The 20,215-nt window shown below is 39.4% G+C and overlaps 1 protein-coding gene across 6 annotated transcripts in view; it reads left to right on the forward strand.

The window, feature by feature from the left end:
- The window catches only part of acot7 (acyl-CoA thioesterase 7), an 81,074-nt gene that overhangs the window by 44,105 nt on the left and 16,754 nt on the right, over positions 1-20,215 (forward strand). For all 6 annotated transcript variants that reach the window (XM_047370486.1, XM_047370477.1, XM_047370452.1 and 3 more), the window contains 2 exons: positions 4,176-4,292; positions 18,011-18,195. In XM_047370486.1, the coding sequence (XP_047226442.1) occupies positions 4,176-4,292; positions 18,011-18,195 (302 nt within the window). The remainder of the gene's footprint in view (positions 1-4,175; positions 4,293-18,010; positions 18,196-20,215) is intronic.

Below are 20,215 nucleotides of genomic sequence, written 5' to 3' on the forward strand. Positions count from 1 at the left end.
CAGTTTGTGTGGATTACTGCACACTTTCATGCAACGTTCATTTTTGTACATGAAGTGTTGTGCATAAAACATTGCGCTGCATGGTTTTTGTGCCTACGTACATTTTGTACATGAGCCCCCTGAAGAGCACCCACGCATACACAGAGAGAACATGCAAACTCCATGGTCTGCATGGAGTTCTTTGCATTGATTTATGAAAAAAATTGACGTCAATAAAATACATCAGCCATAATTACCAGAAATTGGACTAATCAAAGACTGGTCTCAAGACGTCTGCTTAAAAAAAAAAAAAATGGAAAAACTACCCTCGTTTCAAGGTAGCTTTTTTTTTTTTACGTCTTTCCTTTCAGTATAGTTGATTCACGAAATTTAAATCAAAATGTTGAGGCAATTACATTCTTGGAATATTCTAACAAACCCATGCTGACTTTAATGTAATGCAGCACTTTGATTTGTTTTCGTGATCTTGTTGAGATTACAAACCCCTTCTGGTAAATGTTAAACCCCTTTTTCACTAGTCCTTACTCAGCGCTGTTCGGCACAGCTCTTCTCACTTTTTAGGCTTTTCCATTAGTAACGGTTGTGAGGAACCGTTACTACTTTTAGTACCTGCTTGCTTGAGGTTCCAACTGTGCTGGGTTGTGCTGAATATGCGACATCAGATGACTGTCGATCACTGATTGGGGAGGGAACAGCATCACTAGTCACAGCGTACATATTATAAAAACTAACTAATATCTTCAACTGTTAAATCATTGAACGCTGGGGTTATTGTGTATTTGGCCATTATCGCAACCCAGCATTAGGTAGCGTTAGCTCACCCCCATACTTCCTTTAGCTTGTAGTGCTTCATGGCTTCCTTCTCTCACCCGTACTTATCCAGAGTGCTTTGCCTTGTCGCCCGCAGCTTTTTCTGGTTCTCATTTCACTCTGAGTCTGACAAAAGCTATAGACTTAGCAGCAGGTCCTCCATTGCTGTTGTGTTTATTTCACTTACAAATAATGTCACGTTACATTTTCTGTGGGGCAGCCATGCTATTGATGATCCCGCCAACAGTAAGATGGTACTTAATTGTAATGGAAAACAAACCAAACCGTGCAGAGTAGACCTGACCCGAGACAAATTGCGCTGAGTAGGTATTAATGGAAAAGGGGCATTACATGCTTAGACATGACCACTCCAGACTTTGAATAGGTGCAGCCTGCTGTGCCCCAGACTCAGGGGAGATTTTCCATCTTAAGTGAGATCTTAGTTATAAAAACGTAATAGTGGAAAAGACAGAAGTTTTGAAAAATGTCCTGCAACAGGCTCACAGAGGAATTCATGACATTATGTTGCATACAAATAGAGGGAGTCTGCCATGCTGAAGTGTGAGGTGATAATTTTTTATTTGAGTTCATTTCATTTTCTGTTTTGAAATATCTGGTCATAGGTTTGCACACAGTGTAAGCATATATTCCAATGGGTATGCATTAGAATGCTGCTAATCGCTTTAAACATAAAATTGATGCTGGATGTCAAAGTAATACCATGTTTAAATCTTAATCAGCTCAGTGGGCCTACTTTCTTGGTGAAGGCGAACAGCACATGTTGTTTATACTCCCACACACTTGGCTGTCTTAAATGAGGATGGCATAAACCTTTGGGAGCAGAATCAGCCTCCAGCAACCATCCTCATTGATTTTCTGTAACATGATAGATACATAATACAGCTTAGAAGGAACAACCGGGGCAGCCAAAATGTGTGGCGAAGGGTCTGACTGTCTGTAAATGAACACACTTTCACAAACACACGTCACACATGCTAACAGACTGTCTCTGACATGAGAAACAGATGTCATCCTCTTGTTTTTCCTCCATCTCCATCCTACCCACTCCATAAAATGTGTCTCATCCTCTGTGAGAAATCATCAAACAACTATTTCCTTTACACATGTCAGTGTGTGGTATGGTTGTGGATGTGTGAACTCCTCTGCTTCCACTTTCGACGCTCTGCACCTTGAAGGAAGCAATTACTTATAAGATTTACTCAAAGTGTGGAACTTGGGTTTCCAGCTCAGTGTTTTGGACTAAAATTCTTAAGCCTGAAATTTAGGGAATGCTGATATGCAAATTTGGCCAAATCAATAGCCGATATCAATACTACGGTTATGGCCGATAACCGATATTTAACATTATTATATATATATTGCCCTACCTTTTCGACTTCTTAAAAAATGTGCACACCAATGACCAAGTGTTTTTGTAATCTACAAATTGTTTTCCAAAACCTTCCATTTTGGCTTCATCTTTGTATAAAAGAATGCACTGTTGTTATTCCAAACTTAGTCTAAAATTTTAATAATTTCAAAACCTTGCATGGGGAAGGTCATATTTAGGTTAAAACCTTTGCACAGTTAGAGGGTGTACTTTCATTTTACCATGACTCTAGGTAGTAACTTAAATTTATTTAGAATGTATTTAGACAGAAATCAGTATTACAGTATAAAAAAAGGGCACTTGTTGTCCTGTCTATAAGTCCTAAATGCAAAGGCTAAAATGGGAGAACCATTCTGTTCTTGCAGCTTGCTTTTGACACATCATCTGAGCAGAAGAGTTTGTTGCGTGGTGTCTAACAACTATTATAAACAAATGTTGCATTATGAGGGAGCTGAGAGGACTTCCCTATAGTTCTGCATTTGAGTACTTTTGAAATATGAAATATACTGGCCAGAAAAAACTTAGTTCTTGTTTTTGCCACCTCGAGTAAAAGAAAAAAATTATCTTTTCTTGTAAAGAATGTATTTACCTTTAGTCCCTGGCAAGGCTTTTAAAAAAAGGATAATGTTGCCTTGTAGTAAGATAATTTACATGCAATATTTGCTGCATATGTATAGTATCTGGTTCTTTTTCAAAATTATTATTCACTAGCAGGGACCACGCCACAAGATATGAGATTAAAGCTTTATTGAAGGAAGGGGTCAAGGGGATGGATGAACTGGAAGTAAGGATTAGTTTATCTAAATGGCTTTTCCCGAGCCCACTTAGGACCCCCCAGATGGAATTTGCAACAAAGAGGAGAGAATAAAAATGAGGCTGAGTGAAGGGATGAGGTGAGAAGGGGTTGAGGTTAAGGGAGAGTTGGGCAGAAAGAACGTGACAGACTGTGAGGTTTGGGTGAACTGGGTATAAGTAGACTGCAGGGTAATTAGAGGTGTGGTTTGGGCGTGGCCCTGCTCCCGAACCTAAGCTGACATATTAACTTCAATTATTTGCAATTATGAAACTGTGTAACAGAAATAGAATACAAAATCAATTGAAATGTCCACATTTCTTTACCATTTCAGTAGTATCACAGTAATTAGTCCGATGTCTGATGGTACAATTGTAGTTGATGTTATTTCTGAAATGAACTATGCACTGTCAGATGTGTTGGGATTACTAAGCAATCATAGTTGATAAGTATTAATTATTCTATTGAACATTTAGAAGATTTATAATATCAGGAGTGGCAGTGTTGGTGACGGTGTTAACTGTTGAACTTTCTAGAAATGACTTAATAGATTATTTGAGCTTTTTGGAGGGCTGTAGAGGTTATTGTTAACACTGACACTTATACACTATTATAGATTATAGTGTTCTTGAAGGATCTGTAAGTTAACCAGTCCAAGTGTATTTGGGTTCCCATTCAGGTGAGTCTCTGAAATGTCTCTCATAGGTTCAAAAACACCGGTTGGTGAGGTGCACATTAAAGGTATAAAACAGCAGCCTCATGCCCTGCTCGGGGCATTTCAGACATTGCTGATTGTCTGGGATTTTAAACCACAGCCTTCTCTCAGGTTAATAAAAATGGCATAAAAAAAGGAAAATATCCAATAAGCAACAGTTGTGTGGATGAAAATGGCATGTTGATGTCAGAGGTTAAAGGAGAGGGCAGATTTAAGCTCGGACATTCAAAAGCATTTATCCATCCAGCTTTGTATTCATGGCGCAGGCTGCTGCTGCTGGTGGTTGTGTAATGGTGTGGATGTAATTTGCTCAGCATACTTTGGGTTCCTTAGTATCCTTTGAGCATCGTTGAAATGCCACAGCTTTACCTGAGCAGTGGTTGATGTCAACAAGGCTATTTGAATCTTTTATTTCTTAAAGTATCTGTAAATGCTTCTTTGTTCATCCATGCTTGTGTTTGACACAGGTGTCACCATGAAGCTGATGGACGAGGTAGCTGGAATTGTGGCCGCTCGGCACTGCAACACCAACATCGTCACTGCTTCTGTGGATGCCATAAACTTTCATCGCAAGATTAAGAAAGGTGAGGATAGGCTGGAGAAAGCCCACCAAGGTTTAAGTCACTCTTCTATTATAGTACCAGGGGTGAAATGATCTAGATTATTTTAATTTGCAGGTTTAGTGTTTTTTGTTTGTTAATTATTATGCTTATTGTTCCCAAGGGTGCAATCTTTGTGCAGCACAGTAAGAATAAAAGAAACACATTCAGCCTGACATAACACCATATTATACATACATTAAACAAATAAAATCATATAGAGTCATTTTAAAAGATCGTTAAGAAATTCTGCTGGAACAAATAATTTTTTTTAAATCTATTCATCCTACACCTAGAACGAAGATACCTGGGTCCTGATGGAGGCAACTGAAGGTCGTTATTAAGAGGGTGACCCTGTTGCAACAATATCTGTTTTACCTAGTCTTTTTAAGGAGAGTGTGGTCCTTCAGGTTTATTCCAGCTAATTTTGTACATAATGCAATAATATTCTGATGTCTATTTCTATCTCTGACAATTAAAAGTCCAAACCAGCAGATGATGTTAAAAGTGAGAACAGACTCAATAAAAAAATATCAAAAATGCACATAAAAGTGCCACAAAGGTTTTTTATGTACAGTACCCCACATGGGATACAAAGGTCAGCCTGTCATCTATGATTGTCCCTAGGTACTTGTAATTGTTTGTATCTTTGACTTGTTTGTCACAACTTCCAACAAGTTGTGGCAGAGTAGAGTTCCTCCTAAAGTCATCTCTTTTGTTGTAGAGATGTTAATCTTGAAAACGGAGGACTCACACAAGTCAGAGAACTCCCTGACCATTCACCCATGTTCAGGGTCATCACTGCTGATGAGGGATACAATAACTGTGTCATCGGCAAACTTTAAGATATGTTGCTGAGGGTGCTGACTGCGACAATCATCCGATTGGACCCCATTTACTTTCATCTGCTGAGACCTGGCCGTTAGGATATGAGGCCAGAATCAATGTTAAAATAATACTTTAACTTCTCAGTTAAATGATAGGCCTGGATGCAGTTAAAGGAAGACGAAAAATCAATAAAAAGTAGTCTGACAAAGGTTTGTGAACCTTCTAGGTGTCTTAAAATAAAATTTTAGACTGTGGCAGTAGCATCTTCCACACGGCTGCCAGCCCTGTAGGCAAACTGAAAGGGTCCAAATGGTATTTTAGCCTTGGTTAAAAGAAGCTGCTTAATGATCTTTTTAAATGATTACAGAACTAGCAATGTAAGTGCAATTGGTTGGTGCTGGTCATTTTGCCATTCCACCTTTTCATACTGTTTTTGGACTTTTTGCAGTCTTTCAGCTAAGTAAGTCAAACTTTATTTATCTAGCAGCTTTCAAGATATAAAGATCACAAAGTGCTGTTGATGTTTAACCAAAGCAGATTTAAAGGAAAATTGGGTTTTTAACTGGCTTTTAAAATGAAATACAGAGTCCGCTGATCCCAGTGCCGAAGGAAGAGAGTTCTAGAGTCATGGAGCCACTGAAGAAAAGGCTCTGTCTCCTTTTGTTTTCAGCTTAGTATGGGGAACTATCAGCAGGCCCTGGTCACAGAACCTGAGGAACCTGCTGGGGGTATATGGATGCAATAGTCCTCTGATATAGCCTGCCCATGAAGAGCTATTCAAGTCAGAACAAGAATCTTAAAAGGCACTGTAAAATACACAGGGAGCCCATGTAGTTGCATTAGTAGCGGATGAACTTGTGAGAATCTGGATGATTTTGTTGGAAGCCTGGCAGAAGCATTCCGAACAACCTGCAACCGGTTTGGAGAGATTTTGATAGTGACATTGATGTGTTGCCCTTCTTTTTTAATTACATAAAGGTTTAATTTCCAGAATTGTTTTGACTAAACAGCCAATAGAATGTGCACTACCAGAGAGGCCAAAAAATATTGACAACAAAACGATATTTAAGCATTTTTTCCTCAACCAAAAAATATTGGTTCTGGTGTTGTTGCTGTTTAAAAAAACAATAAAAAAAACAATATGGTTTTATGACATTAGTGTACTGCATTTATAGCATTACTGACACCTAGTGGACCACTTGTGTCTTTTAAAAATACGAAAGACTTCCGGCATCGGCCTTCCACCATGTTTAGCTTTTTTAAGTGGTAGTTTTTGTAGAAATTGGTGGCTCTTGCCTGCAGCATCACTAGTGTTTGAAATAATACCATATGGCCAAAAACAAGATTGCTTTAATGGAGTACAGACAGTTTTTGTACCAATGACACAGTTTGCAGGACTAGACCTACTTAAATTTTAATGTTCTGATTTGATTCCCATGTTTGCATTCAGTGGTTAAGAAAATGTAACCATGAGTAACCAAGTTTTACAAGTGTCCACTCTCAAATGCATGTTAGTATTAATGATTACTGTTTATGCTTACTAATGAAATTGATTGGAAGAAACATTAGAGAATAAACAGTGTTTTGGCTTTAAGATTGGAGACAGAAAATAAAAGAATTTTTACAGAATCAGAAGTTTATGAAGGTGCTTGAAATAATGTTTACAAAGCATATGCAGCTTTTTTTCCAGCATATTTTTTCCAGTCCTAATGTTCAGATGTTATGATCCCCCAGGATAAGATGTTAACAATAGACCGGCTTCATCTCTACCCATTGTTGAATTATGAAGTGGAAAGAAAATGTCACAGCTCAGCACGACTGTGCCAGCTCAGTACAGTACATGTGTTTTCAAAAACAGGCAACTTCATTCAGGCAGGATAATTCATTTGTTTGTAGGGTTTGTCTATTGAGGTCTGAGTAGGAGCAGCTTTATGTAGGTCTTGATGTGTTTAAACCATTGGAAAGATGACGAGGCACAAGCTGAAGGGGTTAGGTTAGTACAACATGTTCAATGCAGTGAGTACCTGTTTTGATTCCAACTTCATTATCACTTTAGAACATCTACTCCTCTGCTTTTTGTAGTACTGTTCACTGCGCCTAAAAAACGGCATAAAAATACAAAATACACAATAACAAAATGTAAATCTACTCAGTGTTAATTGTTTAAAATCCACATCCATGTCTTATATCTGGTCTTAGCTGTGCCAGTAGTAGTATCATTCTTTAGATGTAGGCGGTCAAACAGCACTTCACAGGCGAGCAACACCTGTCTTATCTGTTGCTGTCAAAGCAGCAGGGGTGCTTGCCTTGGAAATCAGTGTTATTCCTCAGTTAGCAATGTCTGTCCACTAGGCTGCATCCAGAGTCTCTACAGTAACCAGCATATTAGCTGCCGGTACAAAGCAGTCTCTTACTTACAGACAAGCTTTATTTTTGCTTGCAGCTGAAATAAACAATCCATCCTGTTATCCAAGGGACAGAAATCAGCAGGAAACAATTATGTAGTTGTTTTCTGCAAGAAAGCTCTAAGCCCTGCCCTGCTAACGGATCTGCTGCCCAGCCTTCTTCTCCAAGTTTCTGATGGATCACAGCAACATTATGAGCAACTATTGTCAAATCTACAATCATAGATAAAAGAAAACAAAAAACACTTGAAATCATGTCATCACATGATTCTAAGTTGTTTTTTTTACTGAGATTATACATTACTAGTAATTTTCTAATTTTGCTTCGTTATAAACAAGTTATAGACAGTTAAAAGAGAGAAAAAGTTCTTGAAAAGTCACTGACTACATCAACTCAGAATGTGTTTTGTTTTTTTAATCATTGTCCATGGTCTGAAATATCAGATTTAGTTTTATTTTAGCCTCTTATTGTCACGTTGGAGTTGGACCAATGTGCAGAGCATAGTGAGGGAGCAACATGGTGAGTTGAAGAGTTATTTTAATAATAATAATATTAAACAAGGAACTTTCAAGATGGCAAGACACTGAACATGGGTGAGGTAGAATCCGGGGTAGCAAACAGGTTTGCGTACAGTTTCAGGGTAGACATCAGGAGGAGCCAGTGGCAAACAATGAAAACTTTAAATAGTGAGGCAAGTGGAGTATGGACCAATGAACTAGGAGAGGAACTAATCAGGAGGAATATGAGACTGCTGGTGACAAGGGAGAATGACTAATTAACACAAATTAGCAGGGAGTACAGGGAGGTAACAGACATACTTCTAACTAAACAGTGACTAAACTACAGAACATAAACCAGGGGGACCAGATCTAAGAGGAACTATAAACTAACACATCTAACAAAGGAATCCAGGGAAGTTACAAAAACTAAAGAGAAAGAATCTAATAAAGCTGAATGAACACAAATAAACCAAGAGAAGAACCTGGAAGAAGCTGTGTAGGGAAGATAAACAGAACCAAACTCAAAACCCAACACACAGGCAGATTATGGCACTTATAACAAAAACCAAAAACATGTTATGCCTTTTACTGTTTTAAGTGGGCATCTTGACCTCAGATGGTTAAAAGTGCGGGTTAAGAAATGAGTAATTTATTAGGTCTGTCAATACTGTTTAAATTTAATGAACATTCTTCAAAATTAAACAAGAATATGAACTTAAAAATTAAGATGTAATTTCTCCACTGATCAGCACAAGGGTGATGGCAGGGGCCGGTCTACCCGGGGGCAAGGGGCTGCCCTCCTCACCCACTGCCCACTGCTTTTATGTCCTTAAAATACTTGTAATTAATAATCACGTGTTTTTCCAAAAGCCTCCTACAACCTCTAGATTATGCATTAATCTTCCAAAATATATAATTGTTGATATAATCTGAGGTCCCTGAAAAACGTTGCCGGCCGCACCTGCGTTTGTCTCAGGCACATGAACGAGCCAGTCTGTCTGCAGACCAGCAGAATGAAGCAACCGAGCTGTTCAAGTTTCTGCAGTTAGAGTCAGTTTGTCCAGGTGATGTTTTAACACACAACAGTAAAGTCAACTTGCAATGAAGGAAATGTCTGCTGAAGTGACCGACGTTCACATTGTAATATGTTTATACGCGTGATTTGTAAGACCGTTAGCATATTTACCTTGCTGCTGTAAGGAAAAAGGTGGCCATTTGACTTTTCTTCAAATTGCAGATATGTTTCTGAATAAAACAGATTTCAACAAGGGGTCTTCTGGCATCTGTGCTGTTATCCAGTGGTCATAGAGATATTATTAGCCTCTTGAGGTTGGGTTTTTGGTTTTATACCAAATAAATGTTTGAAAGAGGACCTAAGGAGCTGGAAGTAATTTATGAAACCTACGGTTCAGAAACATTAACATTAAATGGATCTGTGGAGTCCGACAAAATACCCATCCTACATTTAATTAGTTATAGATGACAAGAGTAGAACATGTTCAGAAGGCACAATATTGCCTTTGCGTGTGCATTGATCTTTTTTAATAAACAGTATCGAGCATTTTTATTTAAACCATTTCAGATCTCTGTAAAGACAGACAGATCAATGTTCAACGCACTCAAGTAGAAAGTAGGACTGAAACCCAGTAAGATCCATTCATGACTTTTTGGATTTCTGCTGTGTGGAGTCTGCAAGGTCCACTTACCTCAAAAACAGTATCAGTCATGTTCCATTTGCTAAACCAAACACAGGACAGAATTACACTTTAAAGAAATGACGCAAAAGACTCAAATGTTACATACTTGAGAAAACTTGTTTCAAACTGATCAGGATAAAGCCCTATAAAGATTCTGCTAGAACAGAGAAATGCCTTTTGCTCATGGTGGCAAGAATAACAACAAAGTTCTTTCTGGCTGGGATATTTTATACTTTCCAAGAACTCAATTGCAGGAGTCCTAGGAAATTGTCAGAAGTCCCTCCCACTGCAGCATTTATCAGATGTTGTAATCACACTCACTTTAAATCTCTGACCAAACACACAATTGCTTTTAAACACCACAAAAGAAAAAAATATTTCTCTTTTTGCATAGAGTATGTGTAGGCCTCAACATTTTTAAACACAAAGATCCTAGAACTAAACTTGGAACCACAATGAAAGCTCATCTGACCTTCAGTGTAACAGCAGGTGTAAGAAGAAAAAGTCCTGCCACATTTATTAATCTGCAGCAGATTTAATGCAGTGTTTATTTACTGTAAGACAGTGGAGAGTTTTATGAATGTGAGGAAGTTTACTAAAGAAAATGGGAAATGTAGATTACCACACAGAAGCAAAAAAAAAATCTGTTTTAGTCACATATGCTCTGATCCAGGATTTTAGGGTTGCGATTTGATCCACTTTTTGCACATATCTTCGTCTTTTTTTTTATGTTTTCATGTATACAAAATCACTAAGGATATAATATTCCTCAGAATTATTCCTTTATTCCTGTATTAACATAATGCTACACAGCTACTATATCTGGTAACAGACTGCTAAAACTACCTCAGCATGTAATGATTAAGATTTTAAAAAGCTGCTATCAGCTCTGTATGTTTACCAGGGCATAAATGTTGTGAAAAGGCCCGAAAAGTGACACCAGCCAACAAAATCCTATTGTAACAGTGAGATTTAACCAGCTTTTCTAACTTGAACACTGATTGATTATTCATGAGCGCTGGTGTATAAGAGAGACTGAGAAGTTGCACAAAACTGTTCAATAAAGTGAAAATATACTCTTTTAGCAAAGCAATATAAACATATGATGGTGACACTTTTTAAACTTCTAACATTTTGTATGAACATTTTTTATTATAGGAATGTTTAGCCATTAGCATTGCTAACTGTAACAGTAGCTCCTCGGTTTATTTTCTACCTTATATCAGAGTCTTCCAGTTAACCCTGTTGCTGCAGGAGCTCCTTGTTGCTGCTCTGGAGTTTTCTCCTCTGTTATTACTGTCACAGTCAGACATCAGTTTCAACACTATATATGTCTGCACAAAATACATTATGTCTGTATTGTATTTTCTCATTTTCAACTAAAGAAAGTCTAAAGCATAGAGCACAGCAGAGTGTGCTTCCATAACAGCCCTTGTCCATATGCATGAACTTTAAGCATTTTCTAGTATTAATTATAGGGGTAATGTTTTGGAGTGGCTCTATCAGAGTCCTAAAGCAAATCTGATAAGAAATGTATAGAAGGAACTAAAGATTAGGGTGATGAAAAGGAGGTCTACCAACCTCCAAGACTTGGAGCCAAAAATAAATGGTTAAATTACCAGTGAAAAGATGGAAAGAAAAGCGTTTGATTGTTGCAGTGCCGACAAAAGATTGTCCTACTGAATACTGAAAAATGTATACATAATTTTTGAAATGTCTATTTTTAAATAAAATGTAAATAAAAACACATAGATATTTTAAAAGCAATACCTCTTTTTATATCATCTTACTATATTTTGAGAGATCCCTGTTTCATTTCATATTAGAAATAAGCTTCTTGTTGAATGAAAATAAGTCTAATTCTAAATCTGTCAGGGGTATGAATACGTTTGAGGTCAACTGTATCTATTTTTTCACTTAAGTGTTAAGGGTATTTTTTGCTATTAGCTCAAATATCAGTGAAGATATGATTTGCAGCAACAGAGTATATCCGAAGTAAATGTATATCCGATCCAGGAATGATGCCAGTCTTTGGTCTATATTGATGTTGGATTGGATCCGCCCTATTTCTAGGGTTAGTGCTGCAGAAAAAAGCCTTATACTGTGACCACAAGTTATTAGTTCTGAAGTTAATACTGACGTTGATAAATATTTGTGCTGCCATGAAATAATACAGCACAGTTAAGATTACTGTAGATTAATTATCTGTAACTTGATAAATTTGCTGCAATGAGCTTTTCGTTTAATGCACAAATCTTAATTGGTGTTGTTCTGTCACACACCTCATTTGTTACTTATTTAAGATTTACTGTAGTTCAGCACTTGTAGATCCCCTGAGCCCTGTTATGCTTCACAAGCTTAAACACATCTAGATGGTGTGCCAGACAAATGTTCTTTTTATTCCTTACATTAAATTCAACAAGACGTGTCTTTTGCATTTTAAAATAACATTCAGATTAGCTGCTTTACAATAATGCTTTAACAATTATGTATAGTTATTTGTAGAACTTAATGACACAAAGTCAAAAGAACCCAGGCTGTTTAATAGCTAAACCATCAATATCACTTCAACCAACACGCGGCATAAAGTAAAGCAACTGTAATGTCAGATTGAAAAAATAATGGGTATTATTTGGAAGCGAGGAATACACAGAAGAGCTGTTAGATGCTACCCATTGATGTTCCCAATGTGAGAGTTCAGTCTGTGCTCTTTTCTGTGATCCATTACTCCAAAATAGCCAGACATACAAATAATGACAAGAAAAACATAAAACCTCAAAAGCTGAATGTCAGATGAAAGGATTTTACAGGGAGAGGGAGAGAAAGTAATGAAGGTGGGAATGATGGCAGAAAGAAAATAATGCACCAGTGTTTCATCATTCATTAAATCTTAAAATTGTGTTTTTGTTTATAGTTACACTATTTAACCAATTAAACATGATTCTGGTTTTCTGCTTGCATGGTTTGGATGTTGCATGCTTGTCTTGATGATAAAAACTAGAGTGAAGATGGGAAAGTGGTGAAATTTGACCAATTTAATAGAGGAAATAAAATTTTTGCTTGTTGTTTAAAACAATCAGAACTCTTACTAATGCAGACTGTACCAAAGGGGCGAAATCTTTTGTCCAGCACTCTCAGCCCAGTGTCTACATCTTTAAGCTTTTTCACTTTCCTTACCACAGGTTTGCTACATCAGACGAAAATGGGACTTGACCTTCGAAGCTGCTCATGTGCAGGATCCTTCTGCATGAATCAATTATTAATCACTGCGGTGTTAAAAAAACATGACCCAAGACTCATCAAGACACATTTTTGTTGTAATGTTGCTGAGCAGAGCTCCCTCCTGTCTGCTGAGCCATGTACATCTGTGCCAGAGGCAGTTTATATCAGTGAGACTGGACTTGCTCCTGGTGGTGACATCTTAACACACTCAGAGGGGCAGATGACAAGAGGGATGATAAATGGCTTCATTGTATCAGTCTGTCTACTCGTCGCTACTCATCCTGATATACAGCCATTGCACTAAATCATCCTTTTACAGTTTATCTGCGAAAGATGGTTTCGACCTGCATGTCTTTGCTAATATATCGTCTTTGATATATTAGATACCACAGCCTGAGAACCAGCCATGTTTTAAATTTAGTCAGCATAAACTATCTGAGCATGGTAAAATTGTGTTCCTTATAACCTGATACCTGAAGCAAACTGTAGTAGAATACTTGTTATTCCATAAAACGTTTGATATTTTTGCTGTGGTGGTGCTCTTTCAAGAACAGATGAGTGGAGTCACTAATTGTTATAATAATGTCAGAATGTGTTTTTACTACTTCTATGATTTTAAAGGTTCAGGTTCACTCATATTGGGCATGAACGTCACTACTAAGGGGGTTTTAATGGTTCATTTGAACCATTTCTTTTCCAAGGTGAAATGATTGTAGAGCATACACTCAAGATAATAACCGTAATTAAGGGGGAAACATTCCAAGCAATTTATGGAAAACAACATTAAAACAGGCTGCTTCCTTTCAGCTGATCAAAAATTTAAGACCATTGCCCTGAAAAGCACTCAAAACAGAACTAAAAGTGCCAAAAAAAGGACTCAGTAGTGAGTCACCCCACCTTTCTTTTTAATTATTTCAAAGATCTGTCTAGGCATGCTTTATACGACTGTGTATGCTGGTGGGAAAGTTGTTCTATATATGGTGAGGATAGCTTCATGACTGACAAGCGTTTTTCTAAACTTCCTGTGCTCTCCATCCTCAAATGTTTTCAGTGAGATTTATATCTGGGGATATGCAAAATGGTCCAAAGGAGGGATGTTGTTCCACAAGATTTTATCGCTCAGTATAACACAAGTTCTATATTTACGATATTAAGTAGAACTTGTGTTATACTGAGTGATAAAATCTTGCTGATAATGCTAATAAAAAGAAAAAAAAATGTATGTTATCAACAAGAATTTATCACTGATTAAACCCTCCTGGAACTGCCAGCTATACATTGTGGAGGGGGGATCCTAGAGGCTATGTTATTTGGGGCATAAATGCCCCTGGTAGGCACTCCCATGACAAACAGACTCTGGGTGATTGGTCAGACAAAGAGCAGTTCAGACGCCTTCATGAGGACTACTATAACGAGGCACGTGGCGTCACACGGTAGGGCAGAGCCAGGGTCCCTCCCTGGAGCCAGCCCTGGGGTTGGGACTAGTCGGCAAGCACCTAGTGGCCGGGTTACTCCATGCAAGACCTGGCCGGTCCAAGCCTGAGTGAGAGACACAGGGCCATCCCTGGGTGGGATCACCACCTGCAGGGAGAATTATGAGTTATCTGTGGGCAGCGGATAAAGGAGGAGACCTCGAAGACCCGTACTCCGTATGCTTAAACTGGCTCTGGGGACGTCAAATGTCATCTCGCTGGGGGGGGAAGGAGCCTGAGCTTGTGCGGGAGGTCGAGAGATATCAGCTAGAAATAGTTGAGCTCACCTACACGCACAGCGTGGGCTCAGGAATCCAGCTCCTCGAGAGAGGTTGGACTCTCTTCTACTCTGGAGTGGCCTGCGGGGAGAGGCGACGGGCTGGGGTGGGCTTATTTGTCACCCCCCAGCTCAGCAATCTTGTGTTGGGGTTTACCCTGGTGGTTGAGAGGCACACATCCCTGCGCCTTTGGGTCAGGGAGAGGTCTCAGACTGTTGTTTCGGCTTCGCCCACACTGTTTACAGTGGGGGTGGGGGGCTGCTGACCTTTATTAGGGACATTATCGGGCGGTGGAAGGAGTGCTTGTAGGATCTCCTCAATCCTGCCGTCATGCCTTTCTTGGTGGAAGCAGAGAGTTGGGACTCGAAGCTGGACTCGTTCATCACCTAGGCTGAAGTCACTGAGGTGGTCAAAAACCTCCATGGTGGCAGGGCTTTTGGGGTTGGTGAGATCCGCCCTAAGTACCTCAAGTCTCTGAAAGTTGTGGGGGTGTCGTGGCTGACACACCTCTTCAACATTGCCTGGCAGTCCGGGACAGGGCCTCTGTACTGGCAGACTGGTGTGCCAGTACAACACTCCCTTCGGTCATGGTGCTCGAGGGTTCATGGAAGTTTGCCCAACTGATCCACATGTGTTTTGCGGACCTGGAGAACGCATTCGACCGTGTCCCTTGTGGTGCCCTTTGGGGGGGCGCTCCAGGAGTACGGAGTCTGGGGCCCTTTTTTATGGGCCATCTGGTCTCTGTACAAGTGGAGCATGAGTTTGGTCCGCATTGCCGTCACTATGTCGGACCCGTTCCCGGTGCATGTTGGACTCCGACAGGGCTGCCCATTGTCATTGGTCCTGTTCATAACTTTTATGGACAGGATTTCTAGGCGCAGCTAAGGGCTGGAAGGGCTCTAGTTTAAGGGCCAGTGGATGTCGTCTCTTCTTTTTACAGACGACGTGGTAATGCTGGCCCCCTCTAGTCAAGGCCTACAGCATGTGTTGGGGAGGTTCGCGTCGGTGTGAAGCGGCTGGGATGAGGATCAACTCCTCCAAGTCCAAGGCCATGGTTCTCGACCGGAAAAGGGTGGCTTGTCCTCTTCAAGTTGGAGGGGAGCTCCTGCCTTAAGTGGAGAAGTTCAAGTATCTTAGGGTCTTGTTCACGAGTGAGGGGACAATGGAGCAGGAGATCAACAGACAGATTGGTCCGGCTGCCTCAGTAATAAGGAAACTACATAGACCGGCACTGTTGTGGTGAAGAGAGAGCTGAGCTGAGAAGCAAAGCTCTTGATATACGGGTCTACGTACCTAGCCTGACCTGTGGGCATGAACTTTGGGTCATGACCAAAAGAACGAGGTTGCGGAGACAAGTGGCTCAAATGAGCTTCCTCTGCAGGGTGACCGGGCACTCCCTTAGAGATAGGGTGAGGAGCTTGGCCATCCAGGAGGAGCTGGGAGTAGAGCCGCTGCTCCTCCAAATTGAGAGGAGTCAGTTGAGGTAGCTTGGGCATCTGTATTGTATGCCTCCTGGACACCTCCCTCGGAGGCCCAGGGGACGCTGGAGGGACTATTTCTCTCGGCTGATCTGGGAATGCCTTGGGCTCCCCCTGAGGAGCTGGAAGAGGTATCTGGGGAGAGGGAAGTCTGCTATCCCTGCAACCCGGTCCTGGATAAAGCAGAAGACGAAGAGTACGAGTACAAGATTTTGATTAAATTCACCAGCTTATGTGTTTACTTCCACATTAGTGATATTTTCCATCCAAGAAGGTTTTTCTGCATTGAGTAACGGATCTAAATTATTTTTGTACAAAAGCATTGTTTTTTCTGTTTCCTTAATTACTTTTCTTTGCCTTTATTGTTTTATTAGCACTTTATTAATATTATTTATTAAATATTTATCCGGGTTCTGTCTTAGCCTGCAGATATAACACATTCTCTCCTCATCTCCATGGCAACAGCAGTAATAATACACTGCAAGCACATCAAAGAGAAACAGAATCAGCCATGCTCAGTTACAGTAGTAGACTGGTTCTTCTACCTCCCTGTAGTGACAAATAAAAAGAGCACATTTCTTACGGAGAAAAAGGAGCAAAAACTATATTTAAATTAAAAAAACAAAAACACTCTTCAGCACTATCAAGTCTGATGGACATCATGCTGTCAGAGCTCACCCTCTAACCCTTTCTAAGTTGCTACAAGTATTAAAATAGCAATATGTTGAGCACTCGCACAAAAAGTAAGGACAAGTCTTTAATGTAGACTACACATCTGGCATATTCATTTGTAACTTCTTTGTGAAAATCATAACCTATAACAAATCTGTTAAAACAGAAATTATTTCACTGCTCAACATCTTTCTAAGACATGATCCACCCATTTCTCAACAATATTAAAAATACAACAAACCTTTCCTGTGTGGTTCCTCTGATCCGTGAGCTGCATGTATGGCTAAACCGCCTTCATCCATCCATCCGTCCGTCCATCAACTGTCTATACCTGCTTGTCCTTGCAGGGTCGCAGTTGGGGGCTAGTGCCTATCTCTACAGTGGTGGGGTTCATCCTGGATTGGTCACCAGTCTATCACAGGGCAACACAGAGACATACAGGCCAATCAAACATGGATACACTCATACCTAAGGCAATTTAGCACAATCAACTGACCTAAAAGTCATGATTTTGAACTGTGGGAGGAAGCTGGAGTAGACGGTGAGGACCCATGCATGTGCCAGATGAACATGCAACCTACATGCAGAAAGTTTCAAGGTCGGGATTTAAGCCCAGGACCTTCTTTCGACAGCTCTACTAATTGTGCCACCGTTCAGCTTCATTAATATTTATTTACTAAAACAATTGCTCTTATTGTTCACCAAGTGTCAAAATCCCATTACGCAGCCTGAAACGTTGTCCGTATTATATGATGCTGTAGTATGGTTGGATTTGGGCTTTAAAAAAGTTGGAAATGAAACATTGAGAAATAACCTGCAACAACCCAAGTTTTCCAGTATCAATTTTAACTTTAACTGATATATAATGCATAATTCATGCTTAATTGAATGTTCCCTCCAAGTTGTCTTTTATCATTTAAAACTTTATGAAAGTTAGGAGTGCTGCTCCTCATGTTTGATCCATTGCAGCATCATGTATTTTGCCTTATAAAGGATGGACCAAGAGTACCTTAACTCACTATATCTGAGAGCCTGAAGTGATTTTGAGATTTAAAATGAGCTGATAATGCCATTTGCTGCTGCATTCTTTGGTGTTTAAACAAAACACTCTGTAAATCAGTTTACTGAATGTCCATGTTTTCTCTCCAAGGTTGCGTGGTGACAGTAACGGGCCGGCTCACATTTGTCAGCAACAGGTCTATGGAAATAGAAGTGCTAGTAGATGCAGATCCACTGGTGGAAAAGGAGAAAGGGAAATATCGTGCTGTCTCAGCGTTTTTCACCTTCATCTCACTCGACAAGGAAAATAAGCCTCTAAATGTCCCGCCTCTAAAGGTTGGTACCATACTTTTTCTGTCTTTTTCTGCAGTTTAAACCCCTTATTGTAGAAACCAAGAAACCACAGTCTCATGTTTCAAAACAGGGAGGTCTGGCTCAAACTAAGAGCCAAATGGTTTGTATGTATATATAACTTACCTTTATATACATTTTCTTTATGGAAAAAGACTGATAATTGTTTTTGTCATCTTTTTCAGTAAGGAATCCTCACTTAAATCTTTGAGTTCTACATAGTTTATTTTGGGTACTGATTGCTTCATTCTGATTGCAACATGATCATTATTGAAAAATATAGAGCATATGAACAGCTTCAATCTGACCTTTTACTTACTTTTTACTTTCTTCTATTAGCTTGAAAATGCTGTTGCTGTACTCTTACAGTCTAGGCGTTCACATACAGCACAATAATGGAGAAATGTTGATCTATTCTTCCAGAAAGATCAGTTTCTTGCTGCCCTGGTTAGGGAGTTCTTGTAGCTTTCTCTTCAAACATCAACTGGACAGAACGTTTTTATATGTGTTTTCAGACAGCTAATGTGAGATTGGTCAGAAAAGCGTGGTTGCGAATCTTAACTATGGTGCTGTGGTATAGCCCTTTGAAGATTTCCTGGGAGTTTAGCCCTTCAAATTCTTTTGACGTAGAAAGAACTTTGTTCTTATTTTTGCCACCTTAAGTAAAATAACAAATGTCTTAATGTCAGTTCTTGCAGAATATTTACAGGCCTGTAGGGAAGAGTTGACAAGAGAAACAGAAGTCAGAACCAATAGGTTTTCTTTCAGCGGATTTAGATCTAGCCTGATCACCTTGCCAAATTTACATTGCATTGTTTTTGTTCTCAGTGAATTGCATTTCTATCTCGTCTTTTTGTGAAAAACAAACAACTTCCTGCATGTTTCGGAGTGTTTATCATTAGTCAAGGACTTTCTTTTGGAGCACTTTGTCTTTGCATCTAATTTGACTTCGGGGTGATCGAAAGTAGGTAACCATTCACTGACCTGGGCCAGATAGGTTAGCTAAAATTTTCCTCAAGCACAGAACAACCTTTAGGCTGTAAAGCAGCTGTTCTGCAGAGATTCCTCCATCTGGGAGAACAGGACAGTGTCAATCACAGGTCAAGAGATCCATTCTGGGTCTCTGAGAGGTGAAACAAGATGATTCAGACCTCCCTGTAAGGCGCTCTTATTCTTTTGATTGCACAGTTCTTAGAACCCAAATTTACTTTATATGGTATTACTCATATTACTCAGACCTTGGTGCGATTAATAATCAGCATAATTATTGATTAGGTGTAAAGTTTAGGTTAATATAAAATTTGACTAACATTAGGAGAATTTATCTTTCAGATTGATTTTTCAGTAGAAATGGGACTGACAATTTTTTAGGAGACGTATTTAATATGTAATGAGGCTTTCTAAATTCCTGCTACGTTTATCATACCCTATCAATCTACTGCAGCGAAGGAAACAGTTTTTACTTATTTCCATGCTGTAGCTGGGTCTGATTTCTGAGAACTGAAAAACAGTCTCTAATGTCAATGTCTGTCAGACTCAGCACTTTCGGGTTGTAAAAAGTGCAGGCTAACATTCGCACAGAACAGAGACTGGCGCTGTTTGCTCTGGCTTTATGCTGCACGGTGATACTAACCCTGTTTGTTATGCAAACATTATGCGCATGAGCCATCTGCTTAACTCAGTGTATTTGAATTATTTCCTGGCGCCACTCACCCACCCTGACGGTCTCTGTGATGATCCTTTGAAATCTCGCCCAACGCTTTTGAGAGAGTTGAATTCATCTTGTCAGCGGGTGAGATTTATACAAGACATAGGCCTCTGTTCCAAAAATACTAAATGAAGGGTTCAATGGGTTGCAATTAATTATAGAAGTAATATTTATTTTACTGTATAAACAAAGGTTATTATTCCTCATTTCCTAAATCAATACTTGATGTTTTTAATGTTTTGTTTTGTTGCAAATTTTCCTGGCTTAGTTCAATTTGTTTTGGGATTGCCGAATGCT

Source organism: Girardinichthys multiradiatus, chromosome 1, assembly GCF_021462225.1.
Source record: "Girardinichthys multiradiatus isolate DD_20200921_A chromosome 1, DD_fGirMul_XY1, whole genome shotgun sequence".
Taxonomy (NCBI): Eukaryota; Metazoa; Chordata; class Actinopteri; order Cyprinodontiformes; family Goodeidae; genus Girardinichthys; species Girardinichthys multiradiatus.